The 24,533-nt window shown below is 41.9% G+C and overlaps 1 protein-coding gene across 3 annotated transcripts; it reads left to right on the top strand.

Annotated features, from left to right (window-relative positions):
- On the top strand, nt 1–24,111 carry nap1l1 (nucleosome assembly protein 1-like 1). 3 transcript variants are annotated; one of them, XM_041964031.1, is made up of 15 exons: nt 1–107; nt 5,841–5,879; nt 7,535–7,623; nt 9,849–9,951; nt 13,274–13,415; nt 14,962–15,042; nt 15,482–15,610; nt 15,821–15,892; nt 15,983–16,122; nt 16,571–16,716; nt 16,830–16,849; nt 17,540–17,662; nt 17,890–17,922; nt 18,031–18,081; nt 22,207–24,111. In XM_041964031.1, exons 2-15 carry the CDS (start codon nt 5,863–5,865, stop codon nt 22,243–22,245), a joined length of 1,185 nt encoding a protein of 394 aa, XP_041819965.1. In that variant the 5' UTR covers nt 1–107; nt 5,841–5,862; the 3' UTR covers nt 22,246–24,111. The 3 variants fall into 3 exon arrangements, with proteins under 3 accessions (XP_041819965.1, XP_041819964.1, XP_041819966.1); XM_041964030.1 differs by having other exon boundaries at nt 14,962–15,054; XM_041964032.1 differs by lacking the exon at nt 22,207–24,111 and adding an exon at nt 19,385–19,405 and having other exon boundaries at nt 14,962–15,054.
- Nucleotides 24,112–24,533: the final 422 nt, after the last annotated feature.

Genomic DNA, 24,533 nt, shown 5'->3' with positions numbered 1-24,533 from the left:
ATCTCTCTCCCCTTTTACCGCCATCGGAGCGGAGTGTCTTTCTTCCCCGGGACCTCTTCGCTGCGCAGAGCCGCTTCACCAGTCCAGCCCACGGCCAGAAAGCGAAGGTAAGGGACGCGACTTGGAAATGGCCCCGGTGCCAACGCCCCGAACTTGTGCGTCGTTTCAGAAGTGAAATCACAATTCAGCTGCTCACATGAAGAGCGGCGGAGAAAGACGGCTTTTCTCTGCTAATGCTAGTGAAGTCAGACAGCGGCAGCAGCCATTGAGACTGGCTCCACCATGATGTGTGTTAACGTTACACGCGATTAAAAAAATAATAAAACAACGATTATTATGTATGCTTGCTTCCCGTGTGTTGTGTTGACAATCATTGCATTGATAGAAACGACAAAGCGTTTTATAATATTCGCAATTGTCGGCGTTTTTCGACATTTGTTGACACGTGTCTTATATCTTGTATTTTTGGAATTGACCTTATTTTTTGGAGGATGATGCCCAGGGTGGGGAACTGTGGGTGGCGGTCTGGACTTACAGGAATACAGTACACGGCGTTTTGTTGACTGGGTAACGTTAGCCGGTAATTTTACATGCCGAATGCGGGTTAAAACATGGCACAGGAGCGCTGGCATCACTTCCTAACTGGCCCATATTTTCTCGCTACGGCACCGTGTCTGTCGAAGCTGGTCCTCCCACTTGCTCAGCCCATGTAGTGCGCATCAAGCTAGCAGCACATGAGCTAGCTCGACTAGCCAGACACATCGAGGCAGCGCCGTGACAAGACCGGGCAGGCCGGCTAAAGTTAACGTTAGCCTGTTTACTAGCTCGCTCGTGTGCGTGAGGGCAGCGAGCGGACCCTCGTTGTTTGACGTCGTTTCAACAGGTTGACCTGCCCGCTCGGGACATAAAAAAGGTTGAAAATGTAGCCTCAGAGCGAGCAGGCATGCGTCCACCCAGGGGCTTTTTGTCAGTCATTGATGGTTTGCTAGACTTGAGCATGCAACACGTGGTCACTGGGCAGGATTAGGCGGAAAAAAACTGTCCCAGAAAGTAAAAGGACAGTCGTACATATAAGATTGGTAATGTTCATACCCGGATCTGAGAAAACATGAAGTCTGTCGTGACTATTCAGTGTTTTTTGGTTTTCTGTGACAGGACTGAGATGATTAAAAGGTCTAATTTGTAGATACTTGGTAGTTCCTTTCCAAATTGGATCTGACCTGTTAAAGCTGTACTGTTTGCCAAATATATTAGATATATTTAGATAGATCTCATATAATGACTCATCATTTGGACACATCACATGTGGATGTTTTGGTCATGAGATCTCAGGTCTTTGTTGTGTGAAATGACAAAGTATTGCATAGAAATAGGTAAGCACATGTAGGTATTCCAGAAACCTGCACAGTGACACATGACATAATACATACAATACAATACATAACTCCTTACAGGCTCAAAGTGCAGTCTTTTGAAATGCTGGATCCTTGTCTCCCAGTGGAGCAGTTTGTGCATTGTCTACCTGCAACTATTTTTGTCCATTAAAAAGCAAGTATTGACCCTGACTTGAAACTCCCTGTCAGCACATTTTGCGCAACAACAGTATGTTTGAAAAATGTCTGCTGCCGCTAAGAGCTTTCCACAGTACTTTCCCATCATTAATTTGCCATAATAGAGAACACAAGATGGCAAGGGTGGTGGGTGTCATTTTACCTTTAGATATTGCAGTGTGATATGGGGCATGTGTGCGTTTATTTTTTTTTCATGCCTGTGCATTTGTTCATTTAGACCATTGTTCACTAAAAAGTGAAAGCCCTACAGTCTCTCCATATTAAAAAGTGACAGAATGCAACTCTAATTTGAGAAATGGGCCATGATTAAAGCCACAAATCAAAGTCAACACATAGACAGCTCTCTTCATCAGTTATCCCCTTATGGAGGAAGAAACAATTTGATCTGCCATGTGACTTTGCTCTGAGCTCAGTGAACTGTCACATCAGCTCTGTAGTTAAATAATCTTGCTGTAATAGCTGAATATAGGCCAGCTAATATATATAGAGAGAGATGGTGATGATATGATTGCTGTGCTGAAAGGGTATCCATCCTCTCCATTAAAAAAATTCTTAGGACTTAACAGCCTTCTCTTGGTTTCAGTTCAAATAGCTCTCTGAAAATTGTTCTTCTCTGTGTCTAATTTTCTGGTCATGCGTGACTCCAGAGGTTTGAAGTTCTGTGCATTGGGACAAGCGATTTACCCCTGGGGTGATAGGTGAATGCAAGTAATGACTAGACAGGATGACAAGCCAGCAGGAGGGTGGCAGTCAAAGACCAGTAGTGGGTTGCATCAACTATATGCAAGGTTGACCATAGCCTAGTTTGAACCTAATTTCTAACTTGGGACAGAGTTGATGCGCTATTAACACTTGAAGGGTTGCAGCTGACCTGCAGAAATGGTTCCAGTGCAGACATAAGTTACAACTTAAATCTTGCACCGAGCGCTTAATGGGCATAAAGTCCTCCATAACACAATGTTTGGCATGGCTTGTTTTGAAAGGTAGGATAACTTGGAGAATGAAGAGGAGCAAATTATACTGGCTGTTTTGTGTTGGCAGTGTGTTTAAAATGATAGTACACAAACTACTCCTGTAACAGTACAGACTAATATCATCATAGCATTACTACTCTGTGCCTTTTTGTTGTTGTTTGGTGATTAGCCTTAGCTATTTTTAGCCACTAGCTGCTTCACTATTGTGTCGCAAGCTGTTCAGATGTTTGGGCATGAGAGACAACAGGGTAATAAACATTGCATTAAGAAAAGTGCTTTTCCCTTATTGGCCAAAGGAAGTGAAAATTACATTTTCTGTGACAATATTTGTATTTCTATTCTCTCCAGTGCGGCCAGATTTATGCTTTGAATGTGTGATTCTGGGTTGAAACTGGGCGATATGGTTGAAATAAGGTGCTATTAATATTTTCCACATCTAATATCTAGCATAGGTATGGCCAAGGTAGGCAAAATTACAAAAAGTAAACTGTTGTACGCCTGCAGCTAACAAATATTTTCATTATCGATAATCTGCCAAACCAGATCTTTCTTAATTGTCTATAAAATGCTAGCAAATAATGAAACACAGCCATACGTTTTCAGAGTCAAAGGTGATGTCTTCAGATTGATTGTTTTGTCCAAACAGTCCCAAATCTGTGGGTGGTAGGATCTTGAGATTATAATTTGCTATCAGAGAATGTGTACATTGAGTGGAATGAACATGTGCTGCCTGTAAGAGGTGCATGTGTGCGAATATTGTCTTCCTACCTTTGTGAGAGTGACCCAAACAGCCAACATAATACAGAACTTGCTATGAGGCCTGTGCGTAACTTATTACACATCACTTTAATGTTCACCAATAGTGACCTGATGTTTCGTTAATGGAGGTTGCTGATATTTGAGTCTGACCACACACAAATTATCATTAGTAAATTTAGGTCCATTCTGGTTTGACAGCAATATAGAAAATTTCCACCATCTTAAGTGAACTGCACATATAGCTCTGTTACATTAGAAAAGCACATGGCTTCCCCATCTATAAACCAGCACCAAAAAGACTTTGGGTTTGAGTTACAGACACCTTAGTGATTGTGTGTTTTGACACCTTTGTCACTTCCAGGTCATGATCTATTGCCTCACTCTCTTATTGGGCAACAATCGCCTGCTCAAGTCTCCCTTAGCTGCCCCTCTGAAAAGAATGCCAGGTAATCAATCTCTGTAGAGGGAAGAAGGCTCTAGGAGGGGGTGAGGGGTGGGTGAGTCACAGCCAGGGTTCATCTTGTCTGATCCAAGAAAGGGACTTCTTTTATAAGCATACAGATTTGCATGCATCTATACACGCGTACACACACACACACACACACAACCGGACTGCACTCTTTTGTGCAGGAAAGGCTTTAATAGATGCACGCTTTTGCAGGTGATCAATTTGTTGGTTACTTATAGTGAGATTACTGGTTTCACAGGGCCTTCCTAAAAGAATGGAAGAAGAATTGTACTGTTCATTTTCAAATTTGGGACAATAGGTTAGTAATGCACTTTTCCATAAATCCCATAATTTTAAGAATATCTTGCACGATAGTTGAGTCTGACTGCCTTATTGGGAAACTTGGTCTAGACTCTGGAAGGAGTGTTATTGTATTGCTGATAAGACAGTCTTTTAACAGCACAGTTTTTTAAAATAATTTCAGTGAGTCTCTTTCAGCTGCTAGTTATTTTTTTTTTTAAGTTATTTTTTAAAAGAAAAGGTTGTGCTTTGCTTTGATTTTACGTTGGTTGCAGGCTGTCAGTGAAGTGTTGTTGACTGCTGCATAGGGTTCCTTTTATATGCATTTTTCATGTATTGCCTCTTTGATGGTGGCAGTGCACACACAGCAGTATTTTGCAACAGTAGAGTTTTGTTGTGATTTTGTTTCCGTCAAAATGCTCGGGATGATTTTAAAAGTCGGAGAGTTTAAAGCCTTTATGTAAAATCTGGATTACGTAATCAAAAATGTGTTAAGTATTTGTTCTGTTCTAGTAAGGCTGGAGTTTTCCTGACGCTTTTTCAGTGTGACACACTAAAATATTTTGGGGAATCAGTTGGCTACTCAAGTACAACACAGCTGTTGTAATAGCTTTTAATGACTGTGTGACCCAAATACATGAAAACATTATTTTGATTAGAGAGGGGAACCTAATCTATACTACATGTGTGCACCAGCATTTCTAAAAAAAACCCAAAACATTTTAAATGTCTTACAGGTAGTGCAAGATTCATACGCCATATGCCAATACCAGATCAAATGTGATTACATATGTACCTCATACAGTGAAACGACAAACCTCTTTTTTTTTATTTTTCACAAGCTACTTGATTTTGCGCAACTGGAGATTGCAACTCCTGAAACGGACATGATGCAAAGTGGTAGAGCGAAGACACATTACTGTTGGACTCAGTGTGATTTTACAGTGCTGTTACAGAAGTTCTTAGCCCACAAACAATCTTTGATGAATACGGACACCAGCTTATGGAGAGCACACAAACCCGTCAACAGCCAAGTTTAATTTTGACCATCAAGTTACTCACAGAATTCCATTAATTGGCGACAGCTGATATAACCCGCCACCCGCACATTTGTCATTGTAACTGGAGAAAGCGGCATGTCAGCGCCAGCTAAAAATGAAGCTGTTCCTTGAATGTTTCGTACACTGAGCTTCAATAATGACAAATGGCACAGGAGCTTAGCGGATCTGTGTATTTTGCCGACCCAGGTGTCAGAACAGAGTCAGTCAGCCGGTGTGACCGAATAATTTTTCACACTCATTTTGCAGCAGAATTCTCAGCGTGGCGCCTGGCTGTTGTAAAGGAGAGCAGCACTGCAACACCAGCAGGCTGGGGTGGACAAACACAGTAGAATAGAGTACAGAAAGGATCAGGTTTTGATCAGCTTTATTTAAGCAGACTGTATCAGAGCTCGGGACATCTATAAAATTAAACTTGAATTGAAATTAAAAACGAGGGCCATGTAACATGCTAAAAATCTATAGAAATCTCTTGAGTGACGTCAAAGAGGCTTACAGTTGTAATAGCTCAGTTTATTTTTTATTATTGCTATCAAACTACCAACAAATCTGGCTGTCATTCATTACACGTCACTACACCCCTTTACTGCTCTAAGCAGCTTGAAGTTAGCATCAGGAGCTATTTAGAAATGCTGTTTGACCTTGATCTGGTGAAAGTCAAATGTTAGTGGAAAGTGGTTTGTGTCCTTTGGTATTTCTAAACTAACTACTTTCTTGTCTCTCTTTTTAGCATCACTTGAGACTCAGCTAAGATGGCAGACATTGACAAGTAAGTATATCTTTGACCACTGCTGCTCTGTATCAAACACTGTCTCCTGTCTCCTCTTCTAATGGTTTAGGTGCCTTATGTGGGCTGCAAATATATGCAACATAACTGATTTGGGCGTGGTTAGGTATGCAGCATGATCAAACCTATAGAGGGCAGTGCAGCAGGCTCACCCTCAATGAGGCCTTACGGGTACAGTTGTTTATTAAGGCTGGGGCTGGTTGGGATGCCACGCCCGGGCTCAAGTTGCAATGTCGCAGTCTGACACACTAGACACACGTACCAGACACCTCACAACATTTGAATGATGGACCTAAACATCCTTCCAACAGGCATGATGCTCCAGTGGTTGTCACACAACGCATGGGCAGATGCCGTCTTCCTCACACACATTCTGCTCCACTGTTTGCCATCGATTTTCACCTCGTGCAGCAGACTGACGGGAGAAGGCTGGGCCTTGCTGCTGAAGCTGTGTTGTGTTTAGTATTGAGCTCTCTGCATCTTAAAGTGGGGTGTCATGTTTCAGTGCTTAGACCAGCATCATGGGGGAAAAAGCCTCCCGTTTTGATTACTGCTGGAGTGTTTTTAGAGCTACACTTGATCCCATGGTTTAAATTGTATATTATCTAGGCAGGGGATATGACTGGACTCTTCCTTCCCTCACTTACCATCAAATGTCCCCGTGAGCAAGTAGGGCTGCGGCTATCGCTTACAGGGTCAAGCTCTACCGATCATTCTCCTTTCGGGTTGGACGGTATGTACCATGCAATGGTAAAAATGTGTCCACTGTATGTTGCTTTCCACCCATTCGTTGACACTGCGGATACATCCAAAAACATGGAGTATTGACATAGATGCAAAAACAGTCATCACGGATGAGTCCTCATCTTCCTTCTACACGCTCTACCCAGGCGCCACCCCTCTCCGAAACCAAACGGAGTATTTCCAGTATATCAGCACGCGTCTAACACGGACAAAAGCGGCACATGTGTGAAGGGACATGACCCGACTCTGCCGACATTGTCCAGAGTTCAGATGAGAAAACAGCTTCAGTGTCTCTGCTGTATATTAAGGGCAGGCAGTGCGATGTAGCAATCGAGCTGCCTCGTAAAGTCACATGAGTTGGGTGGCAGGACTGTGTGCATCGCTGTTCTCATTTTGAACGAATAAGCCTCCATTGTGAAAGGAAATTAGTTTGACTGTTTCTAGTCTTTTGTTTTTTACTCAAGTGTTGTCTCATGTGAGGCAGATGTTTTTGTTTGCATGGAAGTCCCAATTAAAAGAAGACTCAATTACTATACTGTGACATGTACCATTAACACGATATAAAATTACAAATATTGTGATCAACGATTGTGGCCATATTGCCCACACCTATCCTCATGTTCATCCTTTGAAGATTCAGGTGTATATTTGAGTTTTTCTTGTGTAGGTTAAGACTAAACAAGTTTCCCATCTTAATTTTTTCAGTTTCACCAGTCAGTTGTTTTTGGAATTAAGATGAGTTTAGTATTTGGTTGCTCGTCAAAGCTGCTTCTCCCTATAAATGCCTGAAGTAGTTTGGGTAGTTGGTGTAAATTCTGTGCAAACTGTCTGAAGTGTCTGCTTTGGCTGACCTTCCTTTCTAACCTCCTCCCCCTCTGTGCCTCCCTGAGCAGCAAAGACCAGGCTGAGATGGACCCGGCAGATATGGAGGATGTGGAGGAAGTGGAAGAGGAGGAGACGGGAGAAGATGAAAACAGCAAAGGTAGTTCACCCTGCAAAAATGATATTGCAATGATTTTTTACGGTGTAATTGCCAGCAATGTAAGAACGGTTATTTTTGGGTCTATGTCTTAACATTCATATTAAACATGGTTAAAAATATATGGGATTTTTTTTGCATGATAGAATACATTATTCTACAGTTTAGACGTATGAAATCATTTCATACATCACCTCAAGATTTTTGCACTCTTTGCAAGTTTTAATCATTCAGCTGTATAAAAATGTCATTTTGGTAGTAGAGTAACAGTCTGAACTCTGTCCCTCTGCCTGGTATTTAAACTGAGCACAGTTATTTGAATGACATGATTTTGAATTGTCATTAAGAGCTGGGAGGCACTAATCCGTTTTTTTTTTTTTTTTTTGGAATCTTGATGCTGTTTATGCATCCTTTGATGCTCAATAAATGATTCAGTTTTTTCATATATTAGCCTACTCCCAGTTCACTGTGGATAGATATAGATGTTGTTGGACCATGTGTATTTATAGCAAGTCTTTTTAAAAGCCGAACTTGAGAGAAAGCTCATTCTGACTGCCTACGACTGATCTGTCATAGCGACCCCACACTCAGGAAAGCCTTACATAGGTCTGAAAGCTGAGGGGAGATTTTAAATGCATGACTAATACACTTAGAGCTTGCCAACGTTGATATACAGTGCAATCTCATAGCGCACATCAAGGCTGCCGTGGGACACCAGTAACTTGGAGGGACCCACAAATTGCAGCTCAGCTCATCAGATTTGTGGACGTGAACTACTTTAAAAACAAAAGGCTGAAACCAAATACAATCAATACAAGATGTTCAGTTTTCTGTCATAGAGGAGTGATGAAATATTCTCATTTAAGAAACTGGACTTGGCAGAATTTTTACCATTTCTTTTTTCTTAAGAATTACTCAAAACAATTCAATTTTCAAAATAGTTGGTGATCAGTTTACTAGTTGGTAAGTAATCGATTAATCATTGCAGCGCTGCATATGTGTTGGGTGGAACTTGGCAGGGTTACTGGGATCAAACACATAACCAAGTGTTTGTACCATGCTGATCTAGATGGTGGCACGGGAGGAACTGGAATACACCAGTCACAGCAGTAAAGACAGTGACCTTTAAATTTGGTATCATTGCACATGAATTTACAGTGAAGAGCCTAGAAGGTTTTTCAATGAGCATATGTGATGATGCAATCCGAAACTCCACGAGCACCTACAGAGCATTGCTATTATGCGACTTGATGAAAGAAAATGGCCCCAACAGGCCTTGTTAGATGCATATCATCAGTGTCTCAAGATGGGATCTCAGAATGGCTCTCGACAGAGGACAAAAAGTTGAAATGCAACTGGCTTGTATCAAGCAGTACATCACGACTGATCAAGGTCAGAAAGTGCAGGAGCAATGTGTGGTGAGGCACACAAAAAGGCAGCTGGCCCTGTGATGGCTGACCCACATTGATGTATCCACTAAAAGAAGCATTTTCTATCACAGCATTCAGCCAATAGCTTGTGTTGTGTGAATTCAGACAAGCATAGGTGTATTTATTGGAGTGGACGCAGAAACTTGGACATCTGTTCTATGCTAGCTGGTAACACATTACAAGCAAAATGCCCAGGATGTGCCAACAGAGAAAAGTGACTTCCAATCTCTTTAATCTTCTCACCTGCCAGCAGTGATCCGACTGAGCTTTGATAGGTGCAAGCAATGTGTCGGGGCACTCCGATTGTGCCATCTGTCACCTGTCTGGTTGCACGAAGGGAGAGAGCACCCTTTATTACTGACTGCCACCTCTTGTGTCTTTGCAGCACTGGCAAAATGCACATTAGTGGCCTCATTCAGTGTTTACCTTATTTACCTCAAATTGCACAAAAGGTAGAATATGCAGGGAACATTTTAAATTTTAATTGAGAGCTGATTGATTACTCTGAGCAGGAAACTGACATACCACACAGTGGTGCTTTATTCTCTACTTTCTGAAATCCAGCACAAAGCAACAAATGCATGCACATCAATGAGTTGTTACCAAGACAATGGAAGTGGAAACGCTGTGACTAAAAGAAATAAAAGTGGTGTTCTTCTGCAGTGATTCTTGTCCAAAACATGTATTTGCTTATTCATTCAATCAAACCTCCAAGTTCACGTCCCTTTTCATGCTCTTTATTGGTTTAATTGCCTTCACATTGCACTTTTGACTGTATATGTGTCTTTGTGTGTTCAGCTCGTCAGCTGACTGTGCAGATGATGCAGAATCCACAGATCCTGGCCGCGTTGCAGGAGAGACTGGATGGTCTAAACGGTTCACCATCGGGGTACATGGAGAGGTGAGATGAAATCTGTTTTTTAGGAAGTTAATCTTTGAACACATTTATGCAGCTTGCTCCCATCTGCAGTTGTCATAGAGCAAGGTCAGATGTTCAGTATCTGTAAGGACTCTGAAGCAGGGAAGCTGCTTTTAATAGCAGTTTGCTGCCAACTGAATCTGATCTGATCTGAAGCTTTTTGGCAGAAGGCTGGTTAACACTTTTTACTGGTCAAAACTACAGTTGTCTCCACTTTCCATCATAACATTCCTGTTTGTCATTTTTGTATAATATTTGATTCAGTGTAAAACATAAAATCAACATAATGGGTTTGTTTTTAATCTGAAACTTTGTCAGTAACTTGGATGCGGCTGTTTTTTTAAGCACACTGTGTCCTGTTGCTGCGGGCAGTCAAAGGTTGTAATCATTTACTCGCACTTGGATGGTAGGTGGGTGTTTTTGCTTCTCCAGTAGCATACTACATGCTAATTAGCTTCCTAAGCGGCGACTGTGCCTTGTTGAGTAGCAGAGCTTTTATGCAAATTAAGTTCAAGCAAAGTTCAGTCATATTCATGTTTAGCAGCAATATTCCAGTAAAAGATAAAAACCACTGAATCCAGAGGTGAAGATGCTTTAAAGCAGCCAACATTCAACCTGCCACTGCCTGGCTGAGTCCATGCAGAGGCTACAGTGAGGTTTCATTGTGTTACTGCTGAGCTGCTCGCATGACAATATTGTCAAGTCTCAGCCCATGTTGGGTCAATTACAAACCATCTTAATAGCAGAAAAACTGGCACTGCTTCACAGGCATTTCTTTGTATTTGCCGATCTTGTTTTTTTTCCCGGCATGCTCTGTTCAGCGGGTTAACCCAGTAGCACAATGAGGCCATAGAGAGGCAGCTGGGAAATATAATCTGGAATCAGAATATTTTCTCATCTAACTCTGTGAATGAAAGATCTTTTTCAACAGAGTTTTGTTTTTTCTGTCAAGTTTGAATTAGGTGTGGTTTGCAATTAGTTAATGGGCAGTTAAGCTCATGTTAGTTCGGTGAAAGAGAGAAACTTGAATTCGCCGCACGCAATCCCTCCAGAGTATATCGGCAAATGTCTGTTGTTGGGCTGACGGTGGCCCGTTGGAAAATCTTTACGTATTGGCCAAACCTATTGTGGATTCCAGAAACTTGATGGTTTCCACAACACTGCAGCAGAGGACCAGCTGCTCAGCATCCCGTCTGTATGCAGACTCGTCACCGTCTCAGATGAGGCCGATAGCCGTTCTGTCGTCTGCAGACTTCAGTTTTAACACACAGGTCTCCTGAGGTGCAGTCGTCTGTGTAAAGGGAGAAGAGCAATTAATGCCTGGAACACTTGCAGAAATATGAACGCAGCTATTTTGATGAGAGACAGATTCAGCCCATTGCACCTGTACAAAATATTTACTTGTGAATCAGTTGTTTTGTGTTGCAGTTGTACATTGGGTCAGTGTGTTTTTGTCTTTGTCAAAAAATCCCAATAAACACCCACTGTGATTCAGTTTAAGTTTTAATACTGAGCTTGAAGAAGAGGGGGTGAATGCTTTTTATAGGTATCACACGTTTATATTACTCATGGTTTAACTGGATGCACCAGATCGATGACTAAATTATTAGAATAACCTACAGACAGAGGTACAGTCAGTGATAGCTGTCTCTGACATGCTGTGTGAATGTAGTCGTGTATCTTTGCCGCGGGGCTGTGCCACCCACTGCTCCTCTTCTCAGCAAAACCAGCAGCAAGCAGCTCTTTGATCAACTTGTCAAGTATTTGGCAGTCGCCAACAAACTCAACAGTTACAACATCCCAGCACTTGGGACCAAACATGCATTCCCTTGCCAGGATAGCGCAGGCGGTCTAATTTACCACACTGCAGAGAAACTTGAGTCAGTGCAGCCTCACTACAGTTCTCGGAGCCTGGTGACCACTATCATGTCATAATTGCAGCTCAAGAATAAGTCAATTGATGTTCAAGGCTTCAGCCCCAGCAGGGCTGTCTGAGGCCCCAGACAAAGAAATTGGATTTCATTAATATCTATGCAAAACGAATGGTTGTTGAAACTTTGCAGCACTGAAGCTATGTTAGTCATTTCATATGTCAGTGTTTTCTGTTTTAAACTGAATGCTATCCTGCCAGCAACAGTAATAGCATCAACAAAAATTCTATTCATTAATTCAGCCTGTATTTATACAGGTCATATTAGTCCTAAACTTCATTTTGCAATGATTTCCTGTGTAGTATTGATAAGAAAAATACATTCAATTTTTAGTACAAACAAGATTAGAGAACTTAACATCTAAACATTCAAAACTGCAACTGAAAGGGGGGGAAAAAAAATACTTCCATTAGGTTATTAAGTTACTAAATGCAAATATTCTATGGGATAAAATGTTTATAATGGAACCACTGTAAGTTCAGGTATACGATCTATGCTGGACTCCATACTAATTGTGGAGCACAATTCAGTTTTCAAGGTAACTAACTGTTGTAAATAACACAATCTTGTGACGCATATCTTGTGAGACACAAACAGATATTATGTAATCGACAGAAGGCCAACCTACATTCTGGTCACAGGTTGCAGTAGGGCGTTACAAGTCAGAGCGGAGACCTAAAACCTCAAATACTGCTTTATTACAAGACTGTATAAGGTTGTAGTTGTTGCCTGAATGTTGTCTGTATGGAAGGTTTTGCTCTAAAGTGTTTTTAGGCCTCAGTGTATCACTTAAAAGAGAATTTAGAAAATGTCCTAACAATATTTTTTTTTAAACTTGTAATCCAGAGGAACCCACTGCATCGTCCACAACAGGAACTAGCTCATGAATTCCTCAAACCAATAGTTCTGTGTGCAAGCAAGACATCCTTTGTTCACTCTGTTAAATGAAGCAAATCTCAATAAAACTAGTTCCTGGCATGGTTTCAGTTTGTTTACTGGAAGGCCACCCTGACTTACTGGAGATCCTCTGGGGAGAGTGGTGCTCAGCAGTGTGCTGCTCTGCTCTAAAGCTCTCAGCAGCTTAACTTCTGTGGCAGGGTCCTCTGGTAATATGTGCTCCCCATTAAGCACATTTTGTCACAAGCATGGGACCAAATTACAAAATGATTACTCTATGTACCTATAGATTGTATAAAGGGTTGCACAAACACTGACTCCAGCTGCTTTCATTTGATTTTGAGTATACTTTGACTGTGTTGGGATGCTCAGATTCGTCACATTGGAGTGAAATAAAAAAGAAACCTTGAACTTTATGCTGGGATTCTCCCAGGATTGTACTCACATCTTCTCTGTTCGTGTCTGTCATCCCACAGTTTACCAAAGGTCGTAAAGAGACGCGTAAATGCCCTCAAGAACCTGCAGGTCAAATGTGCCCACATTGAGGCAAAGTTCTACGAAGAAGTACATGAACTGGAGAGAAAGTACGCAGCTCTCTACCAGCCCCTCTTCGACAAAGTACGTCATTTATACATTTTCTTTACTGTGACTTTCAGTACTGGCGCTGTTTCTGTAGTTATAATGATTTTGAGCACCTCTTTGTTATAGAAGCATATTTCTGTTTAGCTAAAATTATTTTATGTGTTGTTTTTGTTCACTGCTGTTTTTCTAAATACGGTTGAAGATATTGTCATTACAATTAAGTTTCCATTTAAAGTATCAAAAAACTTTGATTGAAACGAGTAACTGGACAAGAAAACGAGGCCGTTATATATTGTTGTCAAACACATAACATGTGGTTGACACATTCTCCCTCAGCATCTGTTGCCTTGATCGGGCCACCATGTTTATTCTGATTTGTACTGCTGTACATCCAGTCAAAACAACACACACACACACACACACACACAGCCCTATCTTTGAAGCAGCTCAGGCAGTTTCACTGCTCCACTTTAGAGCTCAGATATAAAAGGGATCGTTCGGGTCATCTCTGCGAAGGCGATGCTGTAAACAGAAATGCTGCTACAGTGGCTATAGCATTTTATTATTTCCACTTGAATTCAGGGCTTTAACTGTGGAATTTTGTTTGTGCAAATTCTTCTGTCTTTAAAATGCCAGGAGATCGAGAAATGCTCAGTTCACATTGTTTTGTAGAAAACACAAAGTCTTAGTCGTAGACGAAGAAAATAAATGAATTGTTGGAGTGCTGCTAATGTTTGATAAGATGGAAGCAGAACGTTTGGCTTTTTTTGCTTAAAAATTTGCTAAATAATTAATCGATTATCAGATTTGTTGCAGATAAATTTAACAATAGGTTAATTAAGGAAATATTTCAGCTCAACTTGACTTCATCATATCCTGTGTTGTGCTCAGTGCCCAGTGAAATCACTTAACTACAGAGAGGTGATTTTTCCAGAATTGTTTGTAGTTGAGATTCCTGTGGATAAATTGCCATTTATTTATACATTTTCACATTGTCTGTGGTTGAAATCATGGTAGCTCAGATATTTGACATTTAATCTTGTCACAAACCACGTAAAGGTGAGATCCACTGCATTTAAATATAGTGTCTCAACCCCGGGGCCCATTAAAAGGACACAAACCAGCGCGACATTTCCCAAACGCAAGGCCAGTAGTCTGAAGATGACTCTTGTAAGACTGCACGTCAAACCTGACAGTTTTTGTCGTTACATGAGAATGGCACCATTGGTTAGAGATCAGATTGCTATGCTGCTTTAGAGGCATGACTTGGCAGTGATGACAGTGTCGTTCAGTACGGAGGAGTGCGTGATCAAAACATGGTACAACATCAAGCGAGATCGACCCTGTTCACTTAAATCTTAATAGATTTGTTGAGTTGACTTAATAATAGCCTTTGTTCTCATTTGTCAACATCTTCTACTAAATTATAAAACCCTCATATAAATGGAAAACAATGACATTTGTTAAATTTTCTTTTTCATAAGAATCACATAACGGGATATTAGTAAAATATATATTACTTGGAGGGCCTCTGGTACCAATCCAACTTTAACTTGACTTGGTTTCTCCTGTTCTTGTGCAGAGAAGTGACATAGTGAAAGCAGCATATGAGCCTACAGATGAAGAATGTGAATGGAAGGCAGATGAGGAGGAAGAGCTGACAGTAAGTAAGCAGGTACAGGTGACGTATACACCTGCATGCTTCCTGTCTGACTGAACACTTGGCTTCCCGCTTTTCTTTTTTTTCCCCTTTTAGTTTCACATTTAATGCATGCAGCTAACAGTCTCCTCCAGAGCAGACTACACTTCACTTCCCAAAATGGCAACGCTGCATGCGACTAATAACATTGCTGTCACTGATTTCAGTGATTTGTAAGAGGACAGTTGAAATCAGTATGATTTATAGCAGTTGGGTTTTTCATAGCATTTAAAGGCTCTAGTTCCCTTGCTCTTTTTTTTCTTTTCTTTGTCTGGTCCCCATTGCTGTGTGCTGTCTTTGTGGGCGTCAGTGATGAAGAACTCTGTTTCATATTCTATGATATGTGAAGGGAAAAATGTTTGAGCAAGCGTTATTTTGAAGAGAACATGTCTCCCTGAACCAGGAAGAGATGAAGGAGAAGGCCAAGTTAGAGGAGGAGAAGAAAGACGAGGAGAAGGAGGACCCCAAAGGCATCCCCGAGTTCTGGTTAACGGTTTTCAAAAACGTGGACTTGCTCAGTGACATGCTGCAGGTAGGTTCATCCAGACGGCTGCTGGGGGAGGCAGTGAAAATGGGTCACAGACAGTATTTGCTTCCAGCAATGAAAAATCAGGGTGTGCTTCCACCTGCTGGCCAAGTTGGATAACACACGTTTTGAAATCTGTTACACTCCAGGCAAATATTTAAAGCAGAAATACCTGCTGGATGATCTGCTAAACACTGTGTTGCTCTCTTTCCTCAGGAACACGATGAACCCATCCTTAAACATTTACAAGATATTAAAGTAAAATTCTCAGATCCAGGACAGCCCATGGTGAGTGAGCCCGACTCGCGTTAAATGGCTGAAACCGGTCGGTTAACTTTGACGCCGTTAACCGTCGGGATCTGGTTTTGTGTTCCCCAGAGCTTCACGTTAGAGTTCCACTTCGAGGCCAACGACTTCTTCACAAACACAGTGTTGACGAAAACCTACAAGATGAGGTCAGAGCCCGATGAGAGTGACCCCTTCTCCTTCGACGGACCAGAGATCATGGGCTGCACAGGGTGAGTATTAAAACCTAGTTTTTTTTGTTTATTCTTGATTTAGTAAATTCAGTCATAAACATGTTTTTTTTGGATAAGAGAATCAATTTTCCTTTTCATACTAATTTGCATCGCTGTGGTGTTAGTCGTCTCTAAATATGATTGTCATAGTTTATTTGTATAAGTCATACTGTCTGAAGTTCTTCGTACTCTTTAAAATGTCAGCCTCATTTTCACTCCTGGCCTGTTACTTAATAAAACGCCCCCTCAGCAGCCATCCTGACCCGTACCAACCGTTTCTGTATTATCTCAGACTTTTTTTTTCCTGAGTCATTTCTCGGTTGACATCAACAAACCTCACCAGCTAGATTCCTAAAATAAACCCAAGATGTCATTTAGACTTGACATTTAAAATGTCGGATACTGACCCTGCCTTCTCCCGCTGCCGCCTCCTCGTGTTTCACCACAGTTGCACGATCGACTGGACGAAGGGCAAGAACGTCACGTTGAAAACAATCAAGAAGAAACAGAAGCACAAGGGCCGCGGCACAGTGAGGACGGTCACCAAAACAGTCCCCAACGACTCCTTCTTCAACTTCTTCACCCCACCAGAGGGTAAGGATGACGTAGCACGAATATTAAACATACCGGGGTCACACCTGTACCGTCTTTGTGTCTGCTACAGTCGTGTGGTTGAACTAACTTAAGCTTTCTCCATTTGTTTGCAGTTCCAGAAAATGGAGAGTTGGTAAGTCCTTGTACTTCCTGTGCACTTGTTTATGCATTTCAAGGTTTTATCAGCTTTTCCCTAATTGCCATGAGTCATTGTGCATAGAGCAATGCAGGATATTTAGTCTCAAAAAAAGCTCAGGCTATGCAGTTTCATAAGACAAATGCTGACTAATACCACCATTATCTCTTTTAAGGCTAGTGTCATTTTCCAAATAAGACCATGGGTGTTTTTCTTTTTTTAATGGGAATATAGAGAAGACTCAGCTAGCAGTCAAAACACAATGGTGTGCTTCAGGAAAAAGAAAAGAAATCCAGTAGCATGAAACTGCTGAGTCATGTTGGACTGCTCAGGGTCCAGCACAGTTGAGGTTGGGTTCTCGACCAGATGTGCTTATTAAATCGAAGTTCTTTCAAATTCCTTATTGAATCTATTCAAGTTAATCTTTCAGCAGCTCTAAGCAACAAAATTTCAATTTTAAAAGCAAAATAATATATAAATGTTGCCAGGTATAGTAAATATTTAAGACTTGTTAGAGCCTGGGCTTGAAAAAGGTGGGTATTTGACAAACTAGACTCAAATCTAAATTGAAAAAGCCAGTTGGAACATAACTCTGCATCCCAGGATGCTTTCCAGAGAAACCTAACCCAGTACTGTTTTAAGGGACAACAAAAAAAAACATGCATAAATCAACTTATTTGTGTTCAGGATGAAGACTCAGAGGCGGTCCTGGCTGCAGACTTTGAAATCGGCCACTTCATCCGCGAGCGTATCGTACCTCGAGCTGTGCTCTACTTCACAGGAGAGGCCATCGAGGACGACGACGACGACGTGAGTGTTGGCCTCCGAGCTCAAGCCTGCCAGCTCGTGCAGTTTGGCTGAACTCGTTGTAAACTAGGTCGTACTGGAACGAACACATGCCGCCACTAGAGAAGTTTCACTGCGTTCTGCTCTGTCAGAGGAACAGATGAGGCGAAAACATGCTCTTTTTTCAGCTGCTGTAATGAGCTCCACTCTAATCAAATGTATTTTCTAATCTTTACATTTGTGTTTTACAGTATGATGAAGAGGGAGAGGAGGCGGACGATGAGGTAAGACTACTATAGAAAATGATTGACCACAACATACAAGAGATGCATGGTTTTAGTGCTGTGATAGACGCTGAGGAAACTTAGTCCTGCTCTGTGATGTGTGTTCAGGAAGGTGAGGAGGAGGCTGATGAGGAGAACGACCCCGACTATGATCCCAAGGTGAGATCACCCCCCCAACACACACACACACACACACACACACACACAGCCCCTCCCCTCTCTAAAGATCTCTGGTGTCCTGAGAAAGATCTTACTCAGCTGTTCTCAACTTTGTTGGCTCAGGATGCTCTTTCCAAAAAGTAAAGCAGAGCCTCCTGGAGGCCGTTGCTAGGTGCAGTGATGTCCGTGGAAGCCTCCCACAGTTCATGAGTGAATTTTAATGCGGCTGCAGTGACACACGTTTTGCACCCTCCAGTGCCTTTCGGGTTTCCTGAGCTGCAGGTAGAGAACAGCTGTCCTAAATTGACTAGTCAGATTTCAACATACAGAATGCATACTGTCAAATGCATCTCATTTTACACCAGCTTTCGGTTTGCTTCAGCTTTTTTTTTGTTGTTGTGATCTTGATTTGGCTTCCAACACTCCTAGTAGATATTTTTCCTCTTTTTCACTATTATCTTAACCATATGCTGAACCTGTATTTTCAAAATTACTGTTCAGCAGCTACTGAAGTCTGATTGTTGCATGTTACTACTAAAACCTTTAACCCTAAGAAGCACACAGATCCAGTTGGCCTTTAGCGGAATGATGATGACACCAGTAAAGTGTTATCCTAAAATATTAATTTTAGTTATAGATGTTAATGTTTTGGCAATATTCAAATGCATTATTTGTGTAGAAAAACCATGGCCTGATTAAAAACGTTTGAATCAAAGTACACACAATTACAGCGAGGTTTATTGCAATTCCACTGAGACAAATAAATAACAGGTCCTCTCCTGTAGGCTGTTTTATTCTCTGATATTTTCTGCTTCACTGCCTTCCTGATGGAGGTAATGTAGCTGAAAAACTCAGAATAAACAGTACAAAAGAAAAGCTGTGCAAGCTCAAAAGGATTGCAGGCAACAATAAGACAAATGAAAGTCTCTTGATACATAATGTATTGAAAGTGTAGCATCACAGTGTTGCCACATGTGTGTCTGCTGCTGTAGCTGCACAGTTAGTGCACTGTGAAAATCTCATGACGTACACAAACTCTGGTTTAGGGTCTTTTGGTAAGTGTTGATTGAGTTTAGGGGCTTTTTTATTACCAGACTGGAGCAGCTTGTAAGTTTGACACCACACGATAGAAACAAGCATGACCTTTGCTGCTTTGCTAAACAAAAATGTCTTTGACATTCTGTATTCTGCTAGTTTTTCTATTATTTCTTTTTATTTATTTTTTTCCTATTCATTAATGTTTCTTCATCTCCGGTCACTTTGGCATCTTTTGTCAGCTACTCTTTAAATTTTTCCTCACTAGGTTTAAGTGGTGACAGTAGAAAAATAACCCTATCCTGGTAGGTACAGCTCGTGACTTGTCAGCTTACTACCATCACACCCCCACCCATCACCCCACCCTCTCGGTTTTGGTTTTTGCTTTCATCGTCTTCCTCTTTTTTTCATCCTCCATCCATCTCTGTGCACCCCCCACCCTCCACATAAGCACTCTCCTGCTCTGCCGCCGTGCTGCACCCTCCCTAGTTACTAACCCACTGGTTTGTTGTTGGTTTTTTGAAGTTAACCCATAGTGACTTCTGCATTTGCACCTGTATTATTTCTGTATGTTGAAGCTAGTCCAGCCCGCCCTCCCTTGTCTTTTTTTTTCCTCCACCATGTTGAACTTGTCCCGTCCACAAACGCAGGCTCGTTTTGAGTTGTTGTCAGGATGAAGATGTGTCTGTCATAAATACTGTGCTTTGTTTATGGATGTTTGTTTTTAATACCCATTTAAACATCACTGGTCCATTCGTCCATGGTTTTAATCCTCCTTCCAGTTCACATCGGTTCTGTTCAGCTGCCATTTCTCTACAGATCTGGTTTTGATGCTGGGATTGTGGCCTTGGGGGGCTGTTTGTGTTTGAAATAAGGCCTAACCAGTAGTTGGCACATTACCACTACAAGACATGCCAAAAAAAGACTGAAGGTGCCATCATTGTCATCAAAAACGACCCGTTTGTTTTGTTTTCATTAGAAACTTGCTTGCAGCAGATAAAACAAGAACAAAAAACATCCAGAGTAGAAGTCTGTCAGACAGTAAGTTATTGTCTAAAAAAGCAGCAGAGCTGTTCCTTTTGGCGTTTTGTTCAAAATACGGAACCGTATGTTAAATCTTGTCCTGCGCAGAGTTCAGCTGCAGTCAACTGTAGTGCACAATAGCTGAAATGACCTTAAACTGTTCAGTCAGTATGGCATCAGGCCATCGAGAGCAGCCTGAACAGCTGCAGTGTGCCATCACCTCTAGAATTGTCTAATGTCTGCTGGAAGGACGCCCTACCCCAAGAATGATGGGGTCTTAATGATCTTTCTGTGCACTTCTCATCCCTTATTTACTCGAATGTCGCCTTTGGTTTTGGCAGCTAATTGATTTGAGCACAGCGGTCTGAGGTTCTGTTTGAAGTGTTTTCATTCATTATCCTGCAGCAGCACCACCAGATAAAGAACCTTTGGCAGGTGATCAGCTATTTTAATTCCATTCACTCAGTTCTATCCCAACATTAAGTCTTCTGTCAACTTCAAGAAATACCAAACGTTTGAATCATTAACCAGTGGAGATTATGTATCTTAGTGTGTCTGAAGGCTCTGTTTGTTGGTGTCATGTTCTTTTGTCTGGTTTGTGCTTATTTATTTTTAAAAGCCCAACCAGTACATTGGCTGGGCCCTCGCTGTAAGCTGTAGTCAGCGTGACAGTAAAGGTTAAAACACAACAGGATTTATATTGTCTTTGTTTAAATTGAAACATGTCGACAGGGAGAGTTTTTGCCTTGTGAAGACAGAGTGCTCCGTTGTCTCCTTTGTTCATACATACAGTTACTGTTCTACACTCTCATGACACAGACCACACAACCAACACCGCTGGTTTTGGACGAGATCTGGTTGCAATATAGGGTCGGACCTCTAGTGGCCAGAAATGGATTTATTCACACTTCTGATTGGCTGGCTTGTCTTAAGGTCGAGGATTATATTGCACCTGTGGGTGTGCCATGTTCTTGACAGTGTTCATGTGTGTTTTTCTGTTTTCATACAAAAGGAGATTTTTTTTTTTTAAACTGTGCTTGTGTAGATGAGAGGAAATAAGCCCCTTTTAAGAAATACCTGCGGACATGTGAACGAGGGCTTAGAAGGGCAGTGAACTATTTGTCTCTCCACATCATTCAACATGGAGGGAGGTCACGTCGAAAGCATTGATTCTAACTGGCTAAAGGAAGAGTTTGACATTTTGGAAACCTGCTTTCACCCTGAGGGGTAAGATAAGGAGCTCGATAGCACACTCATACCTTAATGTTAAATAAGAAGCTGGAGCCAACAGCCACTGAGCATAGCTGAGCAGGGGGAACGATTTGTGGTTGTACTGGTGGTTATGTGGTCTTTGTACTGATTTAAATAAAGAAGTTATGACTTAAGTGCTGATAAGCTGCTTTTGTTACCCTTGGACAGAGCCAAGCTGTTCCCAGTCTTTATGCTAAGCTAATTGTCTCCAGGCTCCAGCTAAATATTCAACAGACTGACATGGGTGTGGTGTCAATCTTCTGATCTAACTCTGCTTGAAACTGCATTTATTTCCCAAGATGTCAAGCTCTTCACTCACTATTCATAAACACACACTTTAAACCAAGAGTGCCATAATGGCTCATTGGCCTCCAGTGTGTTAATATCAATATGATGTCGGTTTAAATCCGCCCTTCGACATCCCATTTTTTTCTGTTGATATTTTGATATTAAAAAGAAAAGAAATTCAAAAACACCTCCTGAATCTTTGTACCACGGCGGATGACACCATCATGGATCACTTAAGACGACAAGATCCAAAGCCCAGTTTGGAATCATTGCATTCCTAAGGCTGCGACGACAAACCACAGTTGTCATCGTATGTCTGATCTCAACGTGTCACATTCTCCACGTTCATATCTGTGAGTCATTGTGTGTGTCAGGACAGTCAGGAGATGACAAAAGTTTCAGATGTTTGAGAGATTCTAAGCTTGTTGAATGTTTCAGGTCTTGAGATGGCTTTGCTGTGTGTAGATGTGATTGTGTGTGTCTGTGTAGTTTTGTGTTAACAGCCCCACTCCCTGTGATTTCTTACAGAAGGATGCAGCCCCCCCAGCTGAGTGCAAGCAGCAGTGAAGCCTGGCCCGGCTGCCTTTGAGGATCAACTGCACTGTAACGGCTTCTCAAATAAAAAACAAAAAAAATAAATAATAAAAGACTTAAAAAAATAGTTACTTACCGCCTTATAATGTTTTGTATTTTTCTTGGTAGAGAATTTGAAGAAGAAAAAAAAAAGTTTCAAGATTTTTGTTACAAAACCATGGTAATATACTGGGAGCTGTGTGGCTCAATATACATAGTATTTTACTAGACCTGTTTTTTTCCCTCTTCCTCCTTCTCTGTACAATAGATAGAATACAGGAAAAACTCTCCCTCAAAAAGCATGATCTTGTTTCTTCACTGCTAAAACTAGTTTGGGTTCTTGTGAAGTCTTTTGTTGTATTTGCTCTTAGACAACAGCTGTGGTTTAGACTGCATCGCGGCGACGTCAATTTATAATCCCCACCCCCCTTTTCCCCTTCCTCTTCCTCCTACCAAAGTTCCAGGTTGGTCAGTTCTGGTTGTCCCAGGTGAATCTTTTTTTTTTTACTCTTAGTGGGGCCTTTAGCACTTGTAAAAGCACTGTAGCATTTCCAGCTCTAGTGAGGGAGGACCTGCAGCCCGGTGTCCACTCCAGTTTATCTAATCTTGCTGAGCATGGGATCCGGAGTTGGTGTTTTTGGCCACTTCCTGCGCCACTTGTGCTCAACTACTTTCCACTCTTGATACATTCCAGTAAGCAGACTGGCTGGCACCGCCGGAGAACCTCTCTCTAAAGGAGTCCACTTCTCTTTCGCTGGACGGACTCGTCTAAATTGAATAAAAATGAAGTTTGTTTCGACCTCATCGTCACTCAATCGGTCACTCCCAGGCCTCGGTACAGCCTGGTCGAGTCTCTTTAACATTCCAGAGGATTCTTTAGATGTGGAAGGGGATGAGGCAGTTTGCAGGATGGCCAGTTCGGGGCCCCCCCAGCCCCAATTACCCAGTGCTTCAGGCTCCTCGTAGGCTCGCAGTGGCGTGGCTGTCGTCTTTTCTATAGCACTTTGTGTTAGCGTGTGGTGTACCAGTGGCGTCCTGTCATCGGTTAGCTGTCTGAGTATCCCTTGTGAGCAGCACTTTGTTTGGCGCCCCCTGCCTCAACGGGCACGGAGGCCGGTGCTGCAGCCCTGCTCCGTGGAGGGTTCAACTTGTGCTATCTGGTTACGAAGTGCGTTGCCTTTTCTTTTACTGGGGGAGGCACACTTGGCCTGTTCAGAGAGACTTTGAAGGAACAGGGTTGGGCAGATGTAGCACAGTGAATGACATGGAGAGGCCAAACCTTGTTTTGAGGTGTCTTGTCGACATGTCAGGTTCACCAAAACCCCCTTCCTCCTCATCAGTCTGACATTGACCTCTTGTGTCGTCAACTCGTTACTGGTCAGGTGACTCACATGGACCTCAGCCCAGCCCCTGAGGTCTTGGTTCATTTTTATCACTGTGAAAGAAAGAGGGGAAGTGTGATAAGGCCATTGTGTTGGCTGATGACCCACCACCCTCCCTACCCTAAACTCCTTCCTTTGTTACCCAGAAGGCCACAGAGAAGCATGTCAGAGCAATACTTAAAGCCAGGAGGGGGACCGAGAAGAAACCGTAGCCTGCCTCCCTCCCTGTCCGTTTTTAATGCCTTTTTAGTTGTGAAAACAGCCAAGTGTTGGTTGTGTTGGACAGCATCGTGTCCAATGTGGAGAGCCAGGGTACTTCTCATTCTGCAGGGAGTATTCAGGTCATGTTCATTGGAAAAGGACGTGAAAGGGTTTCTGTAGGGTCCTTCTGAACAGCTGTTGTCGAGGCAAAATGCTATGCTACAAAATACTAATGTACTCAATAACTGTACGTGTATGTTCATGAATAAATTGGTTAAACATGTCTCATGTGGTCGACTCTATTTTGTTTTTTGATCATTGAGTTTGTGTTTCTGGGTTTTCACACCTGTCACAAACCTAAATGTTTTGCTTTATTACAGATGTAAACACATCTATTCTTCCAGAATACTTCTAGAAATAAAACTGGGTTTAAGCAAATTATTTTATGGCAACCTTTTACCAGCAGAGGGTGCCATAACTTTGAGCTTGTGCAGTATTTGACACCTCCTGACCTCCGTTGGGAATATGGTTTGTAATGAAGTAAAAAGAAAAAAAAAAAGGCCACATCAAATACCGCACTAACACCAAGAGAGCCATTAGACTTGATCCTAGAGCAGGTAGTATGTATGTTACGATTTAAAAAAAATAGACTCACTGCAGGCAGCCATGAAGATCATGCCAAAGCCTGAGTGTGGAAAG

Source organism: Chelmon rostratus, chromosome 22, assembly GCF_017976325.1.
Source record: "Chelmon rostratus isolate fCheRos1 chromosome 22, fCheRos1.pri, whole genome shotgun sequence".
NCBI classification, from domain to species: domain Eukaryota; kingdom Metazoa; phylum Chordata; class Actinopteri; order Chaetodontiformes; family Chaetodontidae; genus Chelmon; species Chelmon rostratus.
The sequence above is the reverse complement of the archived record's forward strand: the minus strand, read 5'-3'. Positions and strand labels throughout refer to the sequence as shown.

Coding starts and splice junctions, on each gene's coding strand:
- nap1l1 (XM_041964030.1), top strand. Junction 16,123..16,570: donor GAGATCATGGGCTGCACAGG/GTGAGTATTAAA, acceptor GTTTCACCACAG/TTGCACGATCGACTGGACGA. Junction 17,923..18,030: donor GAGAGGAGGCGGACGATGAG/GTAAGACTACTA, acceptor ATGTGTGTTCAG/GAAGGTGAGGAGGAGGCTGA.